The 27540-nt window shown below is 42.6% G+C and overlaps 1 protein-coding gene across 1 annotated transcript in view; it reads right to left on the bottom strand.

Annotated features, from left to right (window-relative positions):
- The window catches only part of LOC114555326 (fibrosin-1-like protein), a 291116-nt gene extending 263778 nt beyond the window's left edge, over positions 1-27338 (bottom strand). Inside the window, exon 1 of the mRNA XM_028577641.1 lies at positions 26315-27338. Coding sequence (XP_028433442.1) covers positions 26315-26620 — 306 coding nt within the window. The 5' untranslated portion in view covers positions 26621-27338. The remainder of the gene's footprint in view (positions 1-26314) is intronic.
- Between the last annotated feature and the right edge of the window lie 202 nt (positions 27339-27540).

Raw genomic sequence — 27540 nt, 5'->3', positions numbered from 1 at the left:
GGGGCCTCAATCGAAATGAGATTTCACACGTTGATACACGCAGCATTGGTGTCGGATTAAAGCGGGTATTATTTCTCATCTTCAAATGAGACAATTGACATGACAAGCGCATCGTTGTTTCCGACAAAGGATTCTGTTCCTGTCTCTTTGAAACAGCAATGAGATGTATCAAAGACTTTGGAAATTGAAACAGCTCACCGCCCTGAGTGGATTATGATATCATATATTGGGGATCAATGGAGATTTCATTCATTTCATTCACGCAATCAAACAAGACGGATCAAATCGATCACAGGTAAAGGACACTGACGAGGCGTCCTTACACGCTGGTAGCATCTGCTGACCAACACTTTGGCCGGTGTGAGTGAGATGTAAAATATCTCACTCCGGTGTAGATTGCTGTGGTGTAAATTTGGTGTGGACATCTGTGGTACCCAGAGGATGATACCTTTCTGTTATTAAAAAGGCAAAACAGGCTCTGTTCGGGTTGAAAAATCCAATTTGAATTTTCTATTTTTTGAGCAACTTGTTCAACATGAGTTTAGAGCGGGAAGTTCAAACCTCTGTGCTCTTGTCATATGCATGCACTTATTTCTTTTTGGACTAAAGAACAGGCTTTAAATGAATAAAAAAGAAGCAGACTGTAACCTAGAGAAGGAATGGCTTGCAGTAGAAAATGCATGTTATTTACGTATAGCGTCAATAGCAGGAGGACACCTTTATCAACCATTAAGGGACTTGACTTGAAACCATCAGCCAACAACCTCTGCCTTCTACCAGGTAGCTATTATTTGAACCAGCTGTAAGCAGGATAATCGAAACCCAATGTCTGCACAATACGTCTGTAAACTGTAATCAGCTGCACCATGAAAGCTGGAAGGAGGCAGCGTCACCTTTCACATTACATCTTGATGCCATTTGTTGCAGACCGCCCTTGGCCCAAAATCCTGTTTGCCGACAATACATAACTGAGATTTTTACCATTACACTGTTCATTGTTCTTTGAGCTTTTAGCTTCATGTTTATATTTTATTGGAAAATCCAACCAGATGACAAATTATAAACAAACACACTATAATTATTCTACCCTGGCAGAGGTTTGGTTGTCCTCACAGTAACTCCTAGGTATTATTATGATGCTTCTCATTATTGTTTTCATTTTTACTGGCTCTAGATCTGCATATTCCATTGGCTCCCCGTATCTCCTCTGCTGGTATTATTATTATTATTATTATTATTATAATATGGGTGTAATCCACTGTTATGGCCCTATGAGTGTGAGCTGTTGCCAGTGTGTCCCTCGCCTGGCCTGCATACCAATTAGAGGCTAATTAACAGCAACGCAAGAAGACGTTTCAGAAGGGAGGTGGGGGATGGTTGTTTCTCTGGAGCTGAGGGTGACCTAGTCTCACATTGCCAAAGCTTCCTCCAACGCTGCGGAGGAGGGTCTGGCTAGTCCACACAGCATTCCGGGATAGGAGAAAAATGTGCTCTGGTTTATTGGCGTTTCTTTAAACCAATCACAATCGTCTTGGGCGGTTGCTAAGTGCTGGAGCCGCGGTGCCTCTGCTAAATAGTCTCAGGAAGGAACTTGTTTTGTTGGAACACGGGTACGTTCAAAGGTTGTTTTAGTCGTGCAACAGAAAAATCCAATTGGACAGATAGTCTAGCTAGCTGTCTGGATTTACCCTGCAGAGATCTGAGGAGCAGTTAACCATAGTCCTCACAAATCCACCGGAGGTTAGAACGCCAACACAAAGAAAGAGGAAGGGGACGGACACGCGGCTGAAAATTAAGAGACATCTGGCGGAATTTCCGGCAGCATCTGAACAGTCCCGGAAACTAAACGTCGTCAATACAGACTAAGGGAGACCTGACGGAGAGGTTCCATTACGAACACAAACATACACACATATGAACACACACTTGGCCTGAGGTTAGAGCTATTTATTGTTTGCGCTCCTCAGCCATTTCACAGCGACATGTATGTACAAGCAGGGGAACTATCAGCAGATTTGCCCTTCAGCACCCAGTGCAGTGTTCAGTGTGGAGCTGATGGGGGCATAATGTGGCCACAACTGATTTAAAACCATTCAATGTTTGCCGCTTTGGCAATTCCAGGTTAATGTGTGATTAATGACGGCCATGAATCAATATGCTGCACTATCCTGAGAACTCCACACTAAAGTAGTACTGTTTGTACTGTACACATAGTCCCATAGAGTTTGGTTAGCATATAATGTTAATACAGGAGATTTTCACAACTGTTGCTCAAAATTATAGCAAATTATTAATGTGTCTGCTTGGATTTTAAAGTTTGGTTCAATTCTCTTGCCGCTCCCAAGACTCTGAGGGGTAATAACTGTGCTGTATTCAGAGCTTAACAAGATAGTTGGGACTGACGAACAGTAACGTTACCCAGGATACACAGCAGGGCTATTTGAGGGTGTAGTTACCTTTTAAAGCAACAAGAGTCTTTGGCCTTGCTAGCAGCTCTGTGAAGCTGTACTAAGGCACAGCAGCGCTTTGGGCTAAATAAAATTGAATTGAAAATTGAATTTAATCAAATAGTTGCCGAGAAATGTCACTCAAAACCAAAACACCTGCAGTTGGTGCTAGAGGTAAAGTCAGGGGATCGCCCAAATCATTTAGATTCATCTTCTGGGAACCATGAATGTCTGTCCAAAACCTCACGGCAATCCGTCCACTAGATATCAGTCCGGACCAATATAGTGGGCCGACAACAGAGCTAAAAACAGCGTTACAGGAGAAGAGTAAGCTTAATTCACTTGCTAAAATATCCAATGTCAATATCATGCCAGTGGTATTGTTAGTCATAGACCACATTTCCCACAAACCCCATTGCTTGACTTTGCTGAAGATGATAGATTTGTTAGAAGTGATTTATTCATTGGCATGTCCCTCCTTTCACCATCCAGACTTACTATGAAGGTCTATTGTAATTTGCACTAGAATCAAATATTGTACATCCTGGCAGGTACTGGAAGTAATAACAGCCAATCAGGGGAAAAAATGCTTCTCTTTTTTCCCCTCCTTTACTATCAACACTGCATTAGAGAGAGGAACTGTGGGGAAGCGAGGAGGGAGCTTCAGTTCATCTTTTTTGAATAAATGTCTTGAGGTAGCCAATCCCATTGAAGCTCTAGCTAAAGGACTGTAGTGCAGCATTGTATCCTTGCACGTTCAGTCAGAGTCACCATTAACCAAGGCTCCCTTAATGACTTGCCAGTGGAAGAAAAACCTGTTCACAACACTTTTTTTTTTCTCCTTTAAACATGCAGTACACAAGCATTAACATCAGCGCGTTTGCCTGCCTGGCTGCCTTTGTGTGTGTGAACCCCACTGCAGTCAGGATGTCTGTTTTTAGCCGCTGGTTGTGGGCTGATTAACTTTGACAGGCTGCCTCTCAGACCCACCACAGACACAAGTAGTAAAGAAACCAGGCAGCATTCCCACCACAGGACAGTGTGCCCATGCAGTACTGGCTGATTCCTGACTAGATTTTGGTTAATCTAACAATGAATCCACTAAAACTAAACTACGATCACTATAGTCACCACTACAACTGCCAAACTGCTTGAATCGGGACTTCCTTGTTTTTACGTAGCTTCCAGAAAAATGCCATGCTAAATTCCTGCCCGATTAATCATTAAACTGTTTGTATTTCTCATACCAACTGGAACTGAACCTGAATGAGGCAGCTTTGCATGCTAACGGGTGGCCAAAATTGGGAACTGTTACAGCAGAAATCATTTAATGTGGCTTTAGGTTTACCAACTGAGCCAGTCTGAGAACCTTTACACCAAAGAGAAAGAGACAAAAAGCTCTCGCACGGAGTACTTGCTCTCTCAGAGGTAAGTATTGTGGAATCCAAGAATGATTAAGTCTTAGGGTGGATTACGCATTAAGCTGTTACTGTTTGTCCAACATTTTCATAGGACTCCTCATCAGTCATCTAGCTAGTGTTACTTATCTGGCTATTGGCAGATGTCGGGTAAAGTATACTGTTGATGGAGCACTGCGACTTTAAGCCACGTATGTACAGTATGAATGGTAAAAGAGCCTTCAAATAAACAGCTAAAACAGCTGCTGTGCTTTGCAGAAATCTCCAGAGACAGAGCACTGCAAGTTGTTTATCATGTTTCACTTACTAACAGTCAGCAACCCCTGCTGATGTTTGTATTATAGTATGCTACATTAGAGCAGAAATAATAAGTAATAAAGACCCTTTAGTCATTCTACCGAGACTAATGGGGATGGGGTGCTCCCCTCTTTGATTTGCAATGACAAAATACTTTAACTTAGTGAAATCTTTTCTGTGCATCTTTGAGCTTTAATGTCTTGTTTTGAAATGTAAAAATCTAGAATTATCTAGTAATGCACAGCGGCTGCAACACTCAATCTTCATTGTGGAATCAGATTCTAATCCACCAACATATGAGGTCACACGCTTTGATCTTTGTTTCATGTGGGATTTCCTTTTTTCCAATATGCCTTCAACTTAGTCCATGACGTGTTGTATACTATAGATACTACAGCATTAATAACATATGGGTAAGTAAGTAATATCATTTGATTTGTAATCATTTTTGGACTTAACCAGGTTCATTAGTTGATACATGAAATGGTTGAAGGATAACAGTTACGTTTCCGGAATTTCTTGGACTGACCAATACTCATGTGCCAGCTTTTCAAAAATAATTGACCAGTGTGTTATTTGGGCTGTAAAAGGCAAACAGTAACAGGGTCTATGCTCCGTCAGTACTTGGCCTTCTAAATGTGAAGAGCACAGTGGACAGAACGAATGTGGCTCGCTTCATGCAGAGCCGTGGGGAATCAAATGCCACATAAGGATTCAATTAGAGTAAGGGCTTCCCACAGCCAGCTGGTCTATTGAGTGGCATAGCAGATGCGGTTTTTAGTTAGAGGTCAACACAAGTCCAACTATCTTATTAGCACAAACTATGGATTTTCTATCAAGAGAATTGATGATAGATTCAGAGTAAGAAAAGGTAAATACAAAGAGAGGGAACTAGGGAGTTACAGAAAACTCTAGCATTGAAAGACTGCCCAGACTCCACACTGTTTACTTGACAGCAGGTTAGATAACCAGAAGCAGCACTCTTAACAGGTTGCTTTTGTGAGCACATGCTTCTCTCTCTCCCCCCTCTGTCTTTTCACCCTCACTTCCCTCAGCTCTGACAAGCTTTCACTTGTGCTGGTTTTGAACAGAAACACCATTGTGCCTTCTACCGCAAACAATGCATGCTGTTTTGCCGAAGGGCCCCCCAAAAAAACACACGTTAGCTCACTTTGCTCCTTTTGTCTGCTGGAGATTCCTGTCATGGATCTGGTCCCAAGGCCAAAAAAGTAAGACTGGACTAGTTATTTACAGTTACAGGCATGTCAAAATGTCAAGTGGGTGGTGCACTGCTGAAGTGCTCGTGGGCAAGAAGAACCTGAATCCCTTCCAGCTTTGGAGGTGTTGGCCTGCACCTTGATCTTCCTGTCAACAATCTGAGGCAGGGGGCGAATGATAAACCTTCCTGAAAGGTCAACAGATAAACATGGGGTTGTTAAATCGTAACGCAATACAGTGCAGCAATATGTTCCTAAGCAATGTATGGGGACGCCCTTTATCATAAATAAAGCACTTCAGGGAGGCATGCTGTACTATTACATGGATCCACAGCGGTTTATGTCTATTCTACGACGGCACAGACAGAGCCGAGTCTGCCCTTGGTTTTAACATTCCTGCCTGCAGCTACAGAGGCTCCGAGAGGCCTCCAGAGGCATGTGACCCTCAGTTACATTTAGAGGCTTCAGAACTGATAAAGGCAATGCCACAGGCTACCACAATGACTGGCAGCTAATAGACATAAAGACTTGTTCTGCCAGTCATAAAACACAGCTTTATGCCACATCAGTGGAGAGACAAAAGGAGAAAATAAAAGGGAGAGGCAGGGCTAACGCACAAATCAAGAGTTTCATGTTTCAAATTCTCGCTGCTTCTTCTTTAATCTGCACATTGCTTGTCAAATATTTGTAAAAAAATTGAAGCAGTTCCATATTGCCTATAAATGTCAAGACTTACGCACTAATGCTTTCAATAAAAAATATTGAAAACAAAATGCTAAGACATGATACTGGGATATTCTATGCTGCAGGTCTATCTAATACTGTACTGCATTCTTATTTTGTTAGCATTCAACCGAACTTTTGCCTTCACTATGTGTGCAGGTGCACAGCTAATGCTATGTATGCTACACAACGGTTGACATTTTTACGGAGAGCAATTGGGAAATTTTAAAAGTAGAAAATATCAGTACAGAAAAATACTTCTCACATCTACAAGGTGAGACAGGTGCGTCGGAGGACAACCAGGTCAAAAAAAACGTTTGTGTCATAGAGCATCTTCATCTCCTAATGCCTGAAGATGGTCTAGTACCAAAACACTGCCTACTATTAAACTTTATATCTTTTTTGCAAGTTAGTACTCTTTGCAAAAGTAGTAAATATAAAAACTATAGAATACAGCAAACAGCGAATAAGAATTAGAACAGTAACAACTAACAGCCTTTATGCTCATTCATATTTCTGTTTTTGCATTTGTCTCGTTTGTTGAATAAAAAGCTTCTACTATGACAACAGTATAATTAGAAGAGGTTTTGAATGTATAATACTTTTTCTTCGACAGAGAGAGTATGTTGACGTTGCTCAATGACTGACTGGCAGACTCGTTAACTGACTGACTGATTTACTAACTAGCTGGCAGATGGGCCGAATGGCGTCTGACTGACTGACTGATTGACAGGCTGATTAAATGTATCACTGACAAAAACTGACCGGTTGCTCTGTTCTGGACAGCACCACCCTTACCACACATCTACACCCACCAGCCCATCGGTGGAGCCTGGCAGTGTGTGGAACTGGTTCCCACCTCTTGTATTATTGTGCAAATTGAAACGCCAGGGAGAGCAATTCAAACACACACACACACACACACACACACACACAATAGTAGCTTGGCAGAGTTCTGTTTATGTTCTTTTGCTCACACTCTTATTTCTTTTCTTTTCTTTATTGACCCAACAACTGGACGTGTGCTCAGACACATGTGTGTGTGTGTGTGTGTGTGTGTGTGTGTGTGTGTGTGTGTGTGTGTGTGTGTGATGGGTCCCTCTCAGCGTCTTGGCAGGCGGGAAGGGGAAATATGATTATCCAGTGGGGGAATTGTTTCATCAGCACCTGGAGCAGATAAATGAAAATAGGAGGATTTATGTACTGAGAACAAGCTTACCTCTGCTGCCAGGAAGCAATTAAACAGGAAGCTAGAATACTACCCCCTGTACTCTCTCTTTCTTTCCATTGCTTTCCAACTATCTTATTGTGTGCGTCTCTCTCTGTGTGTCTGCGCTCAGTGCTTGCTTCACACCAGTGGCATATTTGGAGAACTGATAGCGAGCCTTGGGGGAACGCTGACTGGAAGAGAGGGAAGGTATTCATTCCCACAAAGTGCCTCATTAACGGCTGATAACAAAGTGTCTGAGAAGTGTTGGGATATCATTTGACTCCGTGTCGGGGGGGGAGCGATGGATGCGCGCCTCCTGCATCCATAGATATAGGCAACGCGGCTTGTCCTGCCTACCTGCTGTGACCTCTGACAAATGAAAATTTGAATCATGAGAGTGATGTGTGGTTCAGTCTTGTCTGTATCATACGTACTTTGATATCAGTTCTAAGGCCAAAAGACCCGTAATGGTAAGCTAAAATATCTTGCTTTGTATTTTCTGTATAATATTTGATTTAATTCTTGCAAAACAATTCATGCACCTTTTTGTTCACAGCAGGGCATTGACAAGCAAGTGGAAGACCAATCACAATGTCAAGATGAGTATACATGAAAACTATGTGCACAGTTGACGGTCTCGATTTTGATACAACAGCATCAGGATTCCATTAATCACACGTATAGTGAAAGCAAAGTGTGGCAGGGTCTGTACAGAGTAGATCCATAAAAAGTTCACCACATACAGTACAGTATTTGTCTCTCAGGCTCATCTGTGCAAGATGACAATCTACCATGTTTGATTACATTATTGCTTCTCAATAGTTCTGCATTCTGCAACCACAGCAAACCCTTGTACGGTAAGGAGGAACTAATATTGAGTATCACTACACAGCAATAGTCATCATGAATCAGCTTCCAAGGGACTTTTTTCTTTTGTAGAACTTCTTCAAATGCCACTAAACTCATCTCAGTGTCTCTTGTCACAAACCGGCTCAAAGCATGTGACAAAGAGATGGAGTCCAGATGGGTTAAAGAGGCAATGAAAGGTTTATTGATGAATAAACATAACTATTAACAAAAAACATGGTGTGGTGAGTAAATAGTATCAGTGGTGTGTATGAATAAGTGAGGAATGTATGGATGTATAGTAACTGCAACAAAAGTGGCAAAACAAACCCAAAACCAGGAGATGTGGAGCCTAGGAGAGAGACCAACACAACGAGACATGGCATGTAGATATAGCCTTGTTTTAGGCCTAGATTGAGGCCTACCCAGGTGTCAGCCTATAAGAGCAGTTGGAAAAGGGAGGGGTCGTAACACTCTAGTAGCTCTGTGTGGAGCTTACATACGTGCAGGGTGTAGTATCAGTGTAAACAACTAACATCATTCTGAGGCAATAAAGACTGGTACCAACCTGAGGCTGAACGGTTAATTAATAATAATGACTCAACATGTCAGGCTATGTGGGACAGAACAACACAAATGCACTTTCAGTGGCTGAGCATTTGAAACAGCAGATGGGAAACTACAGTAACTTAAAGTGCTCATATTATGCTCATTTTCAGGTTCATAATTGTATTTAGAGGTTATATCAGAATAGGTTTACATGGTTTAATTTTCAAAAAACACCATCATTTTGTTGTATTGCACATTGCTGCAGCTCCTCTCTTCACCCTGTGTGTTGAGCTCTCTGTTTTAGCTACAGAGTGAGACATCTCACTTCTGTTCCATCTTTGTTGGGAGTCGTACATGCTCAGTACCTCGGTAAGGACTACTAGCCAGTCAGAAGCAGAGTATGAGGGAGTGCCCTGACAGTACCTAGGTAAGGACTACTAGCCAGTCAGAAGCAGAGTATGAGATTGTGCCACGCTAGCAGCTAGGTGAGCATTATAACGTGTGTTACAAAGTGACCACGTTGGTCTCTGAAGTAAAGGCTGGACTACAGTAGAGCTGTTTGGAGCAGTTTATGAACAGTGTTTTCTGTTGGAGATGGTAAGTCCCTGGGGGGGGACTTGGGGCTTTTTCACTTTGTAAACATGCACAAAAAAAATAAATAACACAATAAAGGAAAGTGGAAAAGCCAAAAAGCCTAATATGAGCACTTTAAATCACTGACTACACTGACATGCACATAATATTCCGGTTTTTGCCCTTATTCCGAAAAGACGATATTCCGACTAAGCTGTTTACATGGCTAATGAGTATAAGTGAATATTCCACTAATATTCCCGTTTACATGTAGCCGTGTTTACCAGCGGTGGCGGACTATTTGGAGCGTGTGAACACAGCGTCCCTCTTTCATTCCTTCAACCAGCTTCTTGAAAAGGTCGCCGTAGCGATGTGTGCGCATATCCCAAAAACTGTTGATATCCAAGTCTTTGATAATGTTTAGAAGTGGCTGTGTTTCTCCTTCTTATTGGGTCTGCAGCCCTGAAAACTGTTGGCTGGTTGGTTTGTGTACAGTAACCATAGCAACGCACAGAGCTGACCATAAGCCGTAAACTGCAGTAAAAACCTGATTTAGACACATATTCCGAATGGGCTGTATACATGTCCAAAGAAGGCTTCTAAAACCCGAATAATACCGGGATATCCCACGTCTTAATTGGAAAATGCTATATTTGGAAAAAGACCTTATTCAGAATATCCAACCAAATATGCTGTTTACATGACCTGTATCAAATTCTGAATATTGTCATATTCAGAATAATAGTGGAATATTGGTGTGCATGTAAAAGTACTCAGTGATTCAAGAAATGAACATAGTTAGCCTGTGTAGTTAACCACCCCTGTGAAAGATTTAAGTTTTACTTTCCCTGATCCGCGACAGACGAGGAGAGGAGCATCAGACGAGGAGATTAACGTTACTTAACAACGTCTGGAAAAAGAAAATCTAAAGTGTGGATGCACTTTCAAATGGTAAAAGATGATCCAAAAAAAGTAAAATGCAAGTTGTGCCAACAGCTCATGTCCTACCACTCGTCAACAACAAACATGGCTTTCCACTTAAAACGGGTAAGTTTATTACCAATAAAGACGTTTCACTTTTTCATATATAATGGCGCTTTTAATTTACGAATAGCAATATCATATGTTGGGACTTAAAATATGTTAGTCTTTTTTCTAGATCCACCCACAGTATCAGACTGACGACAGCAGTTCATCTAGTAGTAGTAGTAGTAGTAGTAGTAGTAGTAGTAGTAGTACCGGAGCTGCGCCAAAACTAACTCAAAGAAAGCTAGATTTGAGACCGCCATTGCCCGAGAAAAGGAAAAGAGAAATCCCGGACAAAATTGCAGAGTTTATTTCGCTTCACAATGAGGCCAGTGAATGTTGTGAACGGTGAAGGTTATAAAGAATTAATGCGCACACTTGAGCCAGGATACACAGTTCCCAAAATAGAGACGGTTATGCATGCGGCGGATGCGAAATACGCGTCCATACGCGACTGTGGTTTACATGTTACCCTCCTGCTGACTAGTGTTGTGCCCCTCCCAACCCATTCAAACACACACACACACACACACACACACACACACACACACACACACACACACACACACACACACACACACACACACAGATGATTCAACTATCAGTCGACTATAGAAAGATTTGTCAATTCTGATTTGAATGTGTAAATCTTTAGTTGGGGACACCCTATATATATATATATATATATATATATATATATATATATATATATATATATATATATATATATATATATATATATATATATATAATAGTAATGCAATAATTTAATTATATAATAATAATAAATAATAATGTAATTATTATAAGAATTTCTAATATCCATGGGAAGGTTTCATCAAGAGGAATGGCCAGCAGTAAATATTCTTTGTCACAGCACAGCCAGCTAACTTTTTCATACCAGGAGAGCTGAACAGACCTGTTACTTTGCCCTGTCTTTTGCACTAAATCAATCTTAAGTGTTGATCTAACCCTGCTGTTTAATTCTAAGTTTCTCCTCATAAGGAATACTTTCAAATGGCTTCGCCAAAATCAGGTCGACAATATTAGCATTGTCTGCCATCAGGTGCAGTTTGCTAGCTGGCTGGTTCACCCCTACAACACTAGCCTAGCCTACTGTATGAATGAATGAACAAACGATCTAACAAAACAATATTAAACTTGAAAGAGGAAATGTAGGAATTAGGTTAAACTGAAACAAGGAATGTGGTGTATAATTGTATGAAATGTATAATGAAAATTGGCTAGCAATTTTGCCAAGCAAATAACAAGAAACAGGTTGCAGCAGTTCGTCTTTCAACTAGACTTATAAAATCCGCGATGGGACTGAGCTGAGCTCTGCTTGAAGTTGAACAGCTTCGGCGACTTTTTAAAGTACAAAATCGCTGTCAATCAAAAGGAGATACAGTCCTCCAATCATCACGCAGAAGCCCAGCGTCCAGGCCAGCCCACTGCTCCATTGACCCCCAGAGACGCTGAGCGTCTGTGGGCGGGACATAATCGCAGCGTTTATCCAATGACCTTCTAGTTTCGAAGCGCTGAAAAAAACTGCTCAAAGCAGTCCCGTTGAAGTCACCGGACGCTAGGCTTCAACGGGGAAATGCACTGAGACGCTACGGGAAAGTATGAGAAGGAAATCGAGTCTGCCAATTCTGAACCAACTCGTCTTCGAGATTAACGTATTCTAACGCATTTTAGTCAATAAAATGTTAACAAAATAGTACATATTAGACCATTTCAATTTTAGACATTTTAGGGGAAGCTGAGCTTCCCTTGCAGTCTTAAAGAAATCGCCACTGTTAGCCTGCCAGTTAAAGGGTTTGTGTGGTATTCTCGCGGTTTTCACTAACGATGAAGTCTGATATTTTGTTTGCAGACGATATGCTATGGCCTGATGATTATGAGTAACACACACAATGGTCACAAAACTCCATCAGAGACCAGGGACGATTTTTTATGCCAATCCTTTCAGATGTTTGGTAAACTGATGCATGTGCCAAACACCCAGAAATTGAACATAGGCCTTTAATAATGGTTAGACATTAGGGTCAAGTACAGAATGCCCTCCCTCTGAACCTGGGGGTTGGGTCTAAGCTCAGTCCAGGCGTGCATCTGCTGATGTATCCCTGAGCCAGATCCTTCCAGTTAAATAATGATAAATTATACAATGGAAATTAAGTTAAGTGTGGTCTCTCCTTAGTCACAAAACCACAAAATAGGTTTTAATATGCCACAGAAATGGGCTTTCATTTACTGCAGACACCCACACAGAAAAGCAATCATTCAAGTGCCACCATCAATAAAAATCTGTTTGCCTTGCCATTGTTTACATTCTTACATTTGCAGTATACGCTGCAGTGCTCATCCAAGTGAAACAAAATAGATGCTCAAGCTTTTGTGGTAAAAAATAAAAAAATAAATAAAAAAACAGTGTGATTTGAACTGCTGATTACCAATTTTCTGTAATCTTCTGAGATTCCAAAAGTCACAAATATTCCTTTATGTCCACTACTACTGTTATTAACACAACCCTATCCATACTTTCATTAAAGCTCTCATCAATAAATTCAGTTAGAGGGTATCCAATTGGTAGTTTTAATCGACAACACAATAGGCAATAAAACAAGTTGCATCATGACAGTGATTGGCTTGTATCCACTTTTTAATGACTAATAGTGTGGCTATGAATAGCGTGGTATTTAAACTGCACACGGCCAAAGCAGCTGCCGTGCTATGAAGCTGAGAGATGTGGAATGCAAATAGTAGCTTGCCAGAGTTCTGTTTATGTTCTTTCGCTCACACGCTCCCTTTTTTTTTCTTTATTGACTCAACAACTGGCCGTGTGCTCAGACACCGTGTGTGTGTGTGTGTGTGTAATTATGACCTCATTCCAAGCCTTGGGTAAGCCCTGCTGATTCTAAGGTGCCTGTCCTCGCCTCATACGCACTGACGAAGTGGCCTCTCTGAAATGAGCTGTGTGGCCTGTTTGCATAAGGGGAGCAGATGCATTTTACTGCCTTTGCTATATGGGTAAGACGAGCTGCAGACTGCGAGGAAAAGAAGAGGAGAAGTGGTCAGTGGGTGTATGTGCTCTCTGTAACAGTATATAAGGGAAGAGGGAAGCAGTCGGAGTGAAGAGATGGACAGGGACGGAGCGAGGAGGAGACGTGCCCTGACGATACTATTCTTTGGCAGATCAGTCATTCAGTGTGGCTGACACAGAGCTAGTCTTGCCCTCGCAGGCTTTACTGCACTGACTATGTTATATATGCCTTATTAAATATTGCATTATATTTCAAACGCATGATTCTCCGTCTCCACTCTGCTAAGCACACAGCCGCAACGTTGACTTTCACAGACGCTCCGAGGATTGTCTGACTTGGAAACAGGTCCGGCACGTTGGTAATATCTTATACAGAAGCGTACAATGACCAATATGGGTTACAATACATACACTACTTACTGGTGTTTTTATGCGGAGTGAACACGACTCCAGGAGGGCTTAGGGTTTTCCCTTTAATTTAATATTGGCAGGGTCAAAAAGCCTCAAACAGAACAGCATGTGGACTAAAGGGTGACAATTTTTCGGGACTCCCGCGGGTCATGGGATTCCCGCGGGAGTCCCGTGGTACGGGAGTCAATTTCACTGTTGGTAACGTGATAGGGATGGAATAGAGCATAGAAATCAACGGGAGCGGGACGGAGAAATGTGTGTTATGACTGTGAGAAGAGCTCCGTTAGGAATTACCTAATGAAATGGCATGTTACCTAGGCCTGCAGGTAATGCATGTTACCTAGGCCTGTAGGTAATACATGTTACCTAGGCCTGTAGGTAATGCATGTTACCTAGGCCTGCAGGTAATGCATGTTACCTAGGCCTGTAGGTAATACATGTTACCTAGGCCTGTAGGTAATGCATGTTACCTAGGCCTGTAGGTAATACATGTTACCTAGGCCTGTAGGTAATGCATGTTACCTAGGCCTGCAGGTAATGCATGTTACCTAGGCCTGTAGGTAATACATGTTACCTAGGCCTGCAGGTAATGCATGTTACCTAGGCCTGTAGGTAATACATGTTACCTAGGCCTGTAGGTAATGCATGTTACCTAGGACTGCAGGTAATGCATGTATAGTGGAGCCTAAATTTCCGAGGCAACCTCAGTGATTTGACTGCGATTAACCAAACACACACACGCAATATCAACTGGCTAGTTATCCTCAGACAGCAACAGACAAGGTCTCTTTTTCTTTCTCTCTTTTCCGCCGGGTGGCGCGCGAGCCTGCTCGCGGTGTGAAGCGCGTGTCCACGACAGAGTTGGATAACTTTAGACAACATAGGGAACGAAATGGGAGCGGGACGGGATTTGGGAGTCTTTCTCTCAGGATTTTGCAGGACAGGACTTTTTTGGGGAGGGCAGTCCTGTGATTGGAATGTGACGGGAGTATTTTCGTGGGCTCGGGATGGGATGGGAGCGACAATTGATTCCTGTGTCAGCCTCTAATGTGGACCACAAGGCACTCTCAACAGAAACCCAGGGCATCAACTGTCTCCACTTCTATTTCTACTATAAAAAATTATAGTATTAATAAAACAATAGCATATGTTGATATAATACTCAAATGTAGTTGGAGTTGCAAAGTAAGAGGAGCCCTTGTTTTCTGTTCTGTGTCCAAATGTTTATTTTAATGATATCCTCAATGAACAGAGGAACATGGGACTCTCCTGAATAATGTTACGATCATATATGTTTACGTTATGGCCACAAATTTAAATTATTTCAACTTCATTTCAGGGAAACCTTATTTTGTCTGTCGTTTTAGCATGCTGGATGGCTCTGTATACTACAATACCCATGGGCTATGGAGAATAGGTCAGAATCAGAAAAACAACATTAAGCTTTTTGGATGAAATGCATTTTTGGAGTCCTAGTCACCTTCTCTCCTTACGTTTTTTTTATGTACAAAAGTGTGTACCTTCAACATTTTATCAAATATTTTCTAATACAGTTGCTGAATCTTGCATATTGATGATTCAACCAGAGAGAGAGTTTCTTGCCCCAAAGTGCTCCAACAGTCACCTAACATTGTCTATGGGGGGGAAATGAATACACTTTCTGGTAAAAACATTACATTTGTTTACCAGGTCATATGGAAAGCATTTTTGCAGACAAAGAGGCACAAAGTTCATCACCTTGGAACAGTCAGAATAAGAGAATGAGCCCAAATGTCTCCGTCCACCCTAAAAACAAAACAAGAATACACTTTGTATAAGTATGTAGATTCTAGTTACAATGTCTCATAACAATGAACTGCCTGTGAAGCACTGATTTGACAATGGATCAGGCAAACTACACCACAGCCATCCTATCAGGAGTGCATAACAATGACCAGCTGATTCCACATTTGAGTAAAAGTATATATAATCAGCCTGATACAGTTGAAAACAAATTCCTTATACGTCCAGTATGTCAGCAAAGACAAATCCTATACTCCAACCTGCCAAACAAAGCCACTCAGATACCAGGAGCAAAGTGTGGCTGGCCGACAAGGTGCTTCATTTCGACAAGAAAACTGAGTGTGGCAGCTCAGCGCAGAGTTGTCAGGCAAATGTCACCCAGACAGTGAATGGAACAGAAGTGGCGATGTGAAAGAGAGAATTTCCACATTGCATAACCGCCCTCTTATCTAAGCTCTATTATCTTGGCCACGGCTTGTTACATGGCTGCCAAAGCTATCAAAAAAAAAAAAAAAAAAAAAAAAAATGAAATTTTTTGGCTTTGCCTGCACCCACACAGACACAGAAACAGCTAAATGCTGTGAATACAATAAACATACCAACAAACAATGAGCTGTAATAAATTGCAGACTAACATATCACTGTATCTTATTTCAGACGGGGAGCTGAGTGCTGAGCAATTATTGTCAGCATCACTTGGCCTATAAAGACTATTCCCCTCAGAGCTGCTGTTGGTAGAGAGTGTTGGTAGCAGAAGAGCATGTCAACAACTGTTCACGCTAATTGCTTTCACACCAAAAGCGATCTTTAGGAAAACATGCAGCAAGACTACGCTCAATTTCACGACCGCTTGAGTCATGCCTTTAAAAAACGAGGCCCTCCTTAAAAACATGGACTGCAGGCTGATTTATAATCTGCAGTGTTTGGGGGACTGGAGATTTGCGCAGGATTGCCATGTTGCAGAATCTTAAATACGGTTAAATATTGCTTCCTACTCTTAGATGTTTTAAAAGTGGTCTCCTAATTGGCTATTTTCAGATGTTATTCAGTTCTGAAAGGTATGCATTTTATTCTACCTTGCATAACAATATACAAAGACCCTGAATGTAAAACAGCAGATACTGTATGTCCAGTGTTTGAGCCAGGATTGTTGGAAGGGGATCAAATGGGCCCATTAGTGTTTCCTAGGGAGTCACTGCTTCATTCAAGCATAAACAATGCTTTGGAGGACTGTACTTGAGTCCAAATGTACTTGTACTTTAACTTGAGTCTTTTCTTTTCATGCCACTTTCTACTTCTACTCCGCTACATTTCAGAGAGAAATATTGTACTTTTTACTCCACTACATTCATCTGTTACAGCTTTAGTTACTAGTTATTTTACACATTCAGATTTCTGCACACAAAACACATGTAGTTTATATAATATGATGTTTTATTATAAATTAAACCACCCAACAATATACAGGCCTACAATGATGAAAAACGACATGATTAGCCAATTAAACACTTAGTTGACAGAACTGTTTTTGAGTACTGTAGCGCTGCTGCTGCTAGCCTTGTCTGTACACATGGATGTTTCCCATTGATAAAATGCACTCAATCAGTAGTATACTTCATATTAAACATAAATATATACTGATCTGATTACAGCAAAGACAATGTCGACAGTATTGACGGCAAAATAGCCTACAGAATATTTTGTTCTGTATTGACAGGTGCAATATTTGAAAATCAAAAAAATATTTATTATTATTTTTTTAAATGACATTTATATCTGCATTTGTGTCAAAACCTAGAGACTTTCAAACATCAAAATGTCATTTATGAATATGTATTTGTGTCAAAATGACATATAAACATCTTTTCCTAAAAATAGGCGTTGGTCCTATTTCTAGCATGCACGCCTGAGACGTGCGTGTCACGCAGGCAGTGTGTAAGCTCTAACCTGTTACCATGGGAGCCCAAATAAAAACGGACACGCCACGCAGCGGACACGCTCACGCCACGCAGCCAGTGTGCAGGAGCCCTTACTCTGTCGGTCTTTGAGAACAGCAGAACATGCAACCTTAGCTAACTTTTTAAAAATGATACATAATGGCATTTCACGTCCTTTTGGCTGAGCGTAGACACTGGCTTGTGATGTTCACTAGGTATCAGCCAGCAGCTCATTTTGTAGTTTGGCTAACTCAAAATAAATGTTCACACAGCTGATAAAATCAAAAAAAAAAAAAAAAAAGGGAAGCCTGCCAACAGCACTGATAACCTTGATTTTATGGGTACACTTGGGTGCAGGGAGGTTGTAAAGAGTTGGGGAATTTAATGTTTTTTATTGTCACATTTTGTGCTGGCTTAAACCTTTAGTGATTGCTAGTGGCACAGTTCAAGTTTTCTTGACATAATATCAGTAGCATGGCTGAGCAAAGCACTTTATTGTAAAGTATTCACCTTGGTTTGCAGGTCAGCATTGTTAAAAGACGTATTATTACTCCCCCCCCCCAAACACACACAACTCAGGAAGACCAATCAACAGATCTTGGCGCTGAATGAGTCGGCATAGCTGGAAAAAATGACCTACACTCTCCTGCAAACAAAATGTTGAAAAGGGATTAAAGTGATGTGAGGGTTGAAGCAAGCCAGACTTTCAGAGCTCTCTCTTTTGCTGTCTGTCAGTGAAGGACACGGCTGAAAAGGAAAAACAGCCATTACTTAATGAGCCACTTAAAGAGTGCCCTCTCTATTTAGGTTTCATTATTTTTATTGTAAATCCTTCACGGTCCTCGTCTGTTAGTCATTTATATAGAGCTTCTGTGGCCAAGTGCACTATTACAGATTAACCAAAATCACAGGGTTGGAAAATACCTCAGCTGAATGACAAATGTGATTACTATGAAGTTATCTCCAAATCATTTCTTTTTCTCAAATTGCTCAAGTGAAATATCTTTTGTTAACATTGTTTAGTAACATGCATTAATCAAGCAGTTGAGGAACCAGAGAGGGGTTATGAAAAAGCAAAAATGGTGGGGGGGGGGACAAATCAGCAGTGGATAATTACCGGGAAACCTTCTAATCCATCGCAGGCTCCGAGACAGCATCTTAATCACAGCGTAATTACATCCTGTCATTCACCGCAATGAAAACACTGAGACAGGAAGATGGAAGACGGCTCGGAACAACAAGCAGGAAATGGATATATATATATATATATATATATATATATATATATATATATATATATATATATATGTCTACAACGAGCTACCAACGTGTTTTATGTGCCACTTAATATGTGTCAGCTATGTTGTACATGTCTGCACATTTCCGCAATTCCTCACGCGCCATGGTACCTGAAAACAAAGAGGCTCTTATTCTGAGATTTTTATAGTGCTGGTACATTCAGACTGTGGAGTGATACCTCAAAATAGACAACTGACAGGGCTTCACAAAGGACCCTCGAGGGCCAGCATGCATTTATATCACTGCCTTCCAAAAAGTACACCAGTGCTGCTGGCTGAAAGCCTCAAAAAATAAGGAAATACAGATACATCTCTTTTCTGCCTGGGTATGGCACTCCAATATTTTTTTGTTACCAACTTAAATGTGTCCTACCACTCACTGGGAAAACTATCAAGTACCAAAAGCCGGCATCAGATGCATGCTCAGATGCGTACTCTTCTTAACAAATTGTTTGATCACGCAGCATCTGATTTAGATCACAATTTCACCGACTTTAGAGCAGTTCATGCAGGAAGAAGACTTTAGGTCTAGTGTCTCGTCACTCTTCAGCCTGATCTCTGAGGTACTATGCAGTCATTTCACCGAGATCATCTTGGCTGAAGAAATATTTAGGAGGTACTGTGGAGTTTTCTTGTAAACAATGCGTAATGTAAATGTGTATCCCTGAAGTCTTACAAGCATGTTAGACACATGTCCTTCCTCATAAACATTTGCAAAGCAAGCATTGCATTTTAGAATATTTAAAATCCTACATGGTTGCATCGGTATCTGCTAGCTTGCGGTCTTTATCGATGCATTCACGGGTGCATTGCTACGCTTTGTTACCACGACCAATAGTCGATCGGCAGAATAGCGTGGAACTGGTTACAGGAATTTGTATTGCATCGCCTTCGTGCATGTTTAATTTGATTCAGTTTAATGTCTGATCCAAACAAGGACCCACTCGTAAAAACATTGCTCCATAGTCCTACTAGTGGTAAATCACCACAGGGTACCTTTAAACCAACTTTGTCTGTCTGCTGTCGTTGAAATGTCTATGCTGCTGTGCCCCTCCTCCACCCCACTGCCACAAGTGTCAAAGCCCCTGTTATTTATAAGCCTTTATTTCTGATAAATTGATGTAATAGACCAGGTCCACTTGTGGTGTCTTTCCTGAACGCAAAGGTCTTGTACTGCTAAATGTTTAGATATTCCTCAAAGCAAGGTATCCAAAAGTATGGTTTTGGGATAATTAATTAAACTGGGTATCGTATCGCTTTCCTTGCCCGGCAGCTGGATTCTCGCTATATCACAAGGTCACAGGAGAATCGCGGGATCACATGTCCCACCAAAGATCCTTCCTGTCGGGCTTCAAGTAATTTGTGGCGTTTGTGTGTGAAACAGCAGCGGACCGAACCAATCAGCGTCCGGTCGGGAGCTACTGGCAGCTCGGGTGCGGTTACGGTGTTTGTGTGACGGCCGTGACTGTTCGTTCAAACAACAATGGCGGAAATGAGACAGACGGTTCATCCAATCGCCTGCCAGGTATTTTTTGGAAAGTTGCTTGAGTTTTACAATCAGTTCCCCATTGCTGGCTCCTCAGACGGCTCCGTGTAACAAACCGTCTGGTGCGTCAGGTTATCGTATCGCCACTAGCAACTGGAAATGTCAAACGACCCCTAGTGCCTTTACATCTTAGGATATACGCCACTGATACATTAACATCCTTAAAAGCTGAAATCATTACTTGTTTAATCAATTAGTCAGTTCAAAATCAGTTATCAGTTAACAGTTTGTAATTTTTTAGGCAAAGATTATTTGGTTCCAGAATCCCAAATATGAGCATTTGCTTGTTTTTGTTCATCTTCTATAACAGTAAACTGAATCCTTTTGGGTTTTGGACTGTTGGTCTGACAAAACAAGCCATTTAAAGACATCAACTGGGATTAATCAGTAATGATAATAATTTGTCTGTCGAAGCCCTAAAGATCCTACATATACATGTGTTACATCTGTTGTCTGAGCTGGTCTCCTTTGTTTGACTTGGGAATCTGTGAACTGAAGCATTTTCTCCACTTGTCTTTTATTTTGTGTCACATAAATCCTCCACATCTGAATACAAGTGTAGTTTTGTAGTAACAGAGGAGGCTGACAAAGTGATCGCCATGCTTTCAGATCCACATGAACACACTTCCACTAGAACCTTCCTTGGGTGGATATATTTAGGTCACTGGTTGATGGCTTGGACAGATGTACAGTGGAGGTCCAATCCTGTGTTTGTGTGTGTGTGTGTGTGTGTGTGTGTGTGTGTGTGTGTGTGAGAGCGAGAATGCTTGTGAATGTAACCATGCATTTGTCAGCTGTGCTGTCGCCTACAGTGTGTGGCAGTTAGAGAAAGCCGGGGCCGGGAGACGTCCCACTGGCATTAAGAAAGCTCTCTCCGTGGGATGCGTCAGCCAATGAGCAGGGGAGCCTCGGGGGGTTGCCTTGTTAATTAAAGCTGGAGTTGTTTGTCAGTGCCGGCATATGATGCACAGCGCTATCGCTGTCGGGGGAAAAGAGAAAACACGAAGCAAGATTCCCGCAACAAATCTGCTGCCTCACCACAGAAGAAAGACATCTTACTATAGCCACGACTGCTGTGGCTTCGAGTGTCACTATCAGTTTGCACTGTGTTACCCAACTGCCAATCAGGCAGAGCGAACGCACAGAGCTGACCACAAGGAAAAGATGGGGGAAGATGGGATTTACAAACCACCTAAGATCTTTTTCAACCCATTAATCTCAAGAAAAGCATCCCATTCGGCTGATGCTCAGAAGGCCACAAGAAAGCTCTGCATAGGTGCTACCAGGGTGCTTCTTAATTGTCTTTGGCGAGTAATGTTCTGACATGAAGTGTCGTCACTTGGCGGAGGATCGCTCCTGAGTGTTAGCTGTACTAATGACTGCTAATAAGGAACACATGGTGTTATCCGAGCGCTAGCAGTGAGACGCCCAGTAATGAACGCTGTGGGACTAGAGCTGTAGAGGTGCAAGCATGGTTATTTTGGGGGAAAGCCTGAAACAAAAATGGAATTCTTTGAGGCCTTCATCCGAGCACTTGATGAAATAGAAAGACACATACTTGTAACTGGAATTTGCTGGCTTAGATCCACGCACTAGCTGGGAAAATATGGGCGGAGAGAGTGAAGCAGCAACTCGCAGCTTCCCTAACAACAACTGTCAAGCTCCCCTAGGGCAAGAGGACTTAATTTCCCATATTGCTTACGTAAAACTGCTTCAGTGAGTAACAGCAGATGATGATTAGTGTGTCAAACAGGGCCATAAAGAAAAATACAGCAAAACTTCGATGAATAAATAAAGAGACAGTCTCTAGATCCCATCAAGAGCTTCTATTTATGAAAGCCATTTTTTTGTCTCATCGCCTGGCCTTTCGGCTTCCTGCCCTTGACACCGATGTAATATCACTAAATCAAATAAACCTAAATCCCCATTAGAGTGAATTTAGAAACTCACGCTGCGGAACGAAAAGCCCAAACAAATCTGTAAATTCATGTCAAAGCAGATGAACAGAAGGATTGTGGATTAAAGAGAGGGGATTTGCCACTACGACGTCACTCACAGAGCAAATGGAGCAAATCAAACATCTTATTAAAAGTGTGACAGAGGGATAATTGTGTCATTTTTATTATCTGCTCACTTGTTCGATACCCAGAGGGAGACTTCTGGAGGGTTTAAGCCGCGGCGGGTAATTGTTTTAAAGCGCTGCTGTCAGGTAAAAAAACCTTCCATTTCCAGGCGGGGGTGGCTTTCCAGCATTTGAGAAAAACGTGAGTATTAATTATTCTTTCTAACATGTATTCTTAAAAAAAAATGTAAAGTGGGATCTCTTGAAAAGTGAGAGAGGGGTAGTAACTGGTGATGTGGAATCTCAATCCAAGAAAGAATTACAAAAAACGCCCAAACTGGACATACAAGGTTCCCCCCCCCCCCTTTCTCCTTGTATAGCCCAACAGAATGTGCTTATATTCTTTGAATCATCACTGAATCATCCCTAACATTTCTCTAATCACAATAAGGTGCCCGTGACAAAGCAGGACGGCTGTTTTTGTACAGTCTATTTGCACAGGTAAGTAAGCGGCTTTCCTATGAGAAATGGGGGGGATTCAAAGCAAATAAACACGCCATAATCAAATGCGGCCACGGCTGCAAATTGCTTTCGGCTGTAATGAAACAGGTTCACGGGAGCGGGCGAGACCCCCGTACAGTCTAAGCCTTCATCAAGGGAGCTTGTTCCTATCAGCGCAGAGCTAGAATATCAAAAACAACAACCTACCGATTTTGCTTATAGTCAAAGTGCTCTGGGAGGAACCCATAACCTCTGGCTGTTATGAACAGACAGTAGCATCTGTGCACAAGTTACAGACTAAAATAGGACTATTGAATGATGGTGACAGGAAGCCACCCAAAGGTGACAGGGATTTTATGAAACATGTTCATCCTCGAGTGCATTAGAGAACAGCAAAGGGCTTAGATAGAGATTAAAAGAAACAACATACAGTAGAATAAATATTGGTATGTTTGCCGTGTGGGCTCATTGAACCCAGAGAGGATGGGATATGGATGTTGGCAGAATGCTAATGGGACGGTAGCCTGACTGAAAGGCCTGACATAAACACAACCGTGCTGGCCATCAGTCACTCGGAAGAGGTCAGGGGGACCACACACTCCCTCCGCCGAGGGGGAGCGAGCTTATCCGAGCATGACGCAATAGGTCAGAGCTGTTCCCTGGCCAAACGCCGCTGTGTCCTGCTCATAATTGATGAGCAATTAGCACAGGTAGTGTAGGTCATAAGCTCCACTGAAGCGTACAGTGAGGAGGTGAAAGTGTGACTCATGACCGATTATGAGACATTTCCAGAGGATACACATTTCAAACTCTGCATTTCATTCGCAGTGATGCAACTGATTACTGAAGACAAATGTGATCACCGCCGTGACTCACAGTAAATGGTGTATGAGATATGTATATAGTCAACATGCTCATTTCTTTCTCCCTATGCAGGGAAACCAAGGGACAAAACACACAAAAAACCTGTGCACATCTCCTCATGTAATTGCACCAAATCCACCAACATCATTTAATAAGCGCAGTCCATTTGCATGCAAATCAGACCAATTACCAACAAGTAGCTGGCATGAGAGTATTATTTCACATAGAACCGTATCATGCCTCATTTGCTTAGCCTTGAAACATAAGCTCCTATGCAGACCACACTGTTTTCTCTGTTCAACATGGATTTAGCACTTGAGTAAGAAAACTATTACTGCTCGGGAATGTGACAAAGAAAAATTGAATTATCATCTTACTTAATTTCCCTCTCAAACACAAAGTGTCAGCGGTTTTATTATGATAAAGCACCCAAAGAGAAAACCTTTTTTTTTTTTTTTTAAACACAACCAACAAACAGGATGGCGGCAGCCGAGAATGAATTCTATCTGTATGAAACCCACACGTGAGGATATTCCTAGAGGTCAAAATGGCAGGGCACGGGCTCGACAGCAGCGGAGACGCCAGCATGCTGGCAGAAGATGCCAGTAAGAAGCGCTTTGCTGCCATGACATCCTCAAAGTCTTTCACGGTCAGCAGCTGTCAGAAGTGGCAGCCACGCGGCACAAAGGGCAGAAATACCCACAAATACAACATCACAGTGCGCCGCGCTCATACAAATCAATAGGAATTGGCACCAACACACATTTTCATTCATATCTCATGCACATTTGATAACAAGTAAGTTCATCTTAGGGAGGCACTGCTGTAGCCTCGCTCTGGTACCAAATGGAGAGTTTATCCTACTTTATGATGCTCTGGAATCTCCAACTGTATCATTATGGGAGTTTATGAGGTGTAAGATGTTTAATCTATATCGTACTGTAGCTACATAGTTTCCCCTGCCGCGTGTGGTGTTTGTGTTATAATAATTACAGGACAACAATAGCTCTTTGTGGTTAGGGTCCATGCACACTAACACCCCTCCCCTATCTGCTTTCACACCCACTCTAAGCACCGCGAGGGGCCGAGCTACATGGAATAGCAATATAACTACCGATGACCCGGGCAGGTCAAACTTGTTAACAGAGGGGAGGTGGTGAAGTGTGTGTGTGTGTGTGTGTGTGTGTGTGTGAATCTTCCACGCTGTACAGTATATGCATGTCGACAACTGGTTTATATGTCATGCGGTTATTTTTTGGAAGTTTGTTTTGGGGCTTTTCCCTTCATTTGATAGTGACAGTGGATAGACAGGAAAGGTGGGAGAGAGAGAAGGGATGACACGCAGCAAAGGGCTGCAGGTCGGACTCGAACCCGGGCCGCCGCGAAAGGACTCGGCCTACACGGGGCGCACGCTCTTACTGGGTGAGCTCGAGGTCGCCGTCATGCAATTTTGCTACAAATCTGCATTCAACCATTATACTGAGTAAGCACTATGTAGGAGGAAAGAGTCAATCATGACTGATTAATACCGTTGCTAAGCCTACATGGGAGGTTGTCATCGAAATGAGGCGGCCTGTGGTAAGATCCACGGGCTTTTAAATGAGGTCATCATCTGAAAATATACAGACCTCAGTGGGCGTGTAATATGTTAGCTATGTTTATTAAAGCAAGTGATTTATATTTCAACTACAGTAGTGCTGCCATTACCAGAATGAGCCATGGGGAAACACACACACAGGCCTGCCTGCCTTGTCAGTCAGCCTGATGTCCCACAGGGAGCAATGTTTTATTTGTCATTTGGAACATCACGAGATAAAAGAGATAAGAGGATGTCACAGGAGAACCTCCTTTCTTCCTGACAGTAGACATACCGCAGCGTAATGACAGAAACACAGTTATCAGCGCATGCTGTATCAGCCTGGAACACATGAATGGCAGTTTATCAAAGAGCAAAATGTCAAGAGTGCACTCACAATGAATAAAACAATCCAAGCCAGAGCCATTACAGACACACACACACACACACACACACACACACACACACACACACACACACACAGCAGTTTAGTTTCTTCAACAAACCATATGCTGCCAATGATTAACATCTCATTCACCAAGCCTTCAACTTGTGATATTCTGCAAACAGAGTTTGTGTGCTGCTGTGATTGTCAAACACTTTTATGTCAAGGACTCCAAACAGACACACATTCAGCTCCATGGACCAGGCAGCCCAATAAGAGAACACCAGTGCTGTGTATTGAACTCTACAGCTGTCAACATCCATGTGTGATGGGAATCAAACCAAGGATTGATCGGGGACACCTTGAGAGGGGGGGAGTTAATCTCTGATCTACACTATCAGATGATTAGAAGAGTCATCCTTATCCCGTCTCTGATTGGCATCATCTCAACGAAATGAGAGACAATTAGACTAGTCCTGCTGGTGAGTGAGTGGGGGGCCTGAAGGACCCCCACTTTGAGAACCACTCTTCTGATGAAGAATATCAACACACACACACACACACACACACACACACACAGGTAGTGATCCGGTTCCTCCTTACCTCCAGACGGTCCAGGCTGATGAAACTGGCGATAGCAAATCCATCAATGATATCCTCCTCCTGCGAGCTGGACTCCCGTCTCTTCTGCCGGGGGGGACGCGGAGCTCTGGCGGCGGCTGCGGGGCGCGACGCCTTTTTACCGGGCAGGGAGGCGGCGTCCATCCCCGGACTGTGTCCCCCCTCCCTGTCGGAGCAGGAGGAGTTGGGCTCGGGGCTGCGGGCGTCTCTGCTTCCTGCCTCCCGCAACCTCCGCACCCTCTCCCGCTTGGACCGGCATCTCCGACCCTGCTTCAGTTTGCCATCCATGTTGTTAGAGAAAGCTTCGCAGTGTCAAAAAAAAGCAACAGAACTCCACAGTAGGGGATCTCGCCTAAACGCTCGCTGCACCGTGGAATAACAAGTCACACACACACACACACACACACACACACACACACACACACACACACACACACACACACACACACACACGCACTGTACTGTCAATTGTAGGCTGCGCTATAACGTGAAGATATAGCGCCGCGCGCGCGCGTGTGTGTAATTAACAACGCAATTACAGCCTTATAGCACTCAATGACCTTGAGTGTAAACATCCCCAATCTCCATTACGATAAGCAAATGTTCAAGTATCCCACTCAGGCGAGAGACGGCGCGGATCCACACGCTATTTTGTCACGAATCTGCACTATGTCGACGCCGTATCCGCCAAAGCAGGTGCAAAACGGCGAAATAGTTCAAATCCACGCATTACAGCCGCTTTGGAACTTTTGGTTGCATCGGAATATAATAACCAAGCGATGTTAAAGCCTATAACCTCGCTGCATATACCGCAGACAGCGCAGAGAAATCATGTCGCTGCCCGTTGTTGTTTTCCACCAGCCCGATCCATGATCCAGGGCTGTCACACACAGAGCTCTGGGTACTATCCGTCCGGAACCAAAAAACAACGCCTGGCGAACAAGTAGGCTACGTATCGGTTGTGGCTGCTTGGATGAGTGAATAATCCCGTACGCGTTTGAGTTTTAAACCATAATTCCCTCTCCTCTCTGTGCTTCAGCAGGGGGGGGGAAGGATCCCAAGTCTGAGAGCTACTTATGCGCAATATTTCCTAAATGATCCCGAACCGTCCGAATAAAACAACCATCCAGTGTGTGTAGCCAAACTCCATGAGGCGATGAGGCGGTCTATTCCAGTTTAGATCATGTTGAGTTTCCTATCAATCCACT

This window comes from Perca flavescens, chromosome 5 (genome assembly GCF_004354835.1).
Source record: "Perca flavescens isolate YP-PL-M2 chromosome 5, PFLA_1.0, whole genome shotgun sequence".
NCBI lineage: Eukaryota > Metazoa > Chordata > Actinopteri > Perciformes > Percidae > Perca > Perca flavescens.
The sequence above is the reverse complement of the archived record's forward strand: the minus strand, read 5'-3'. Positions and strand labels throughout refer to the sequence as shown.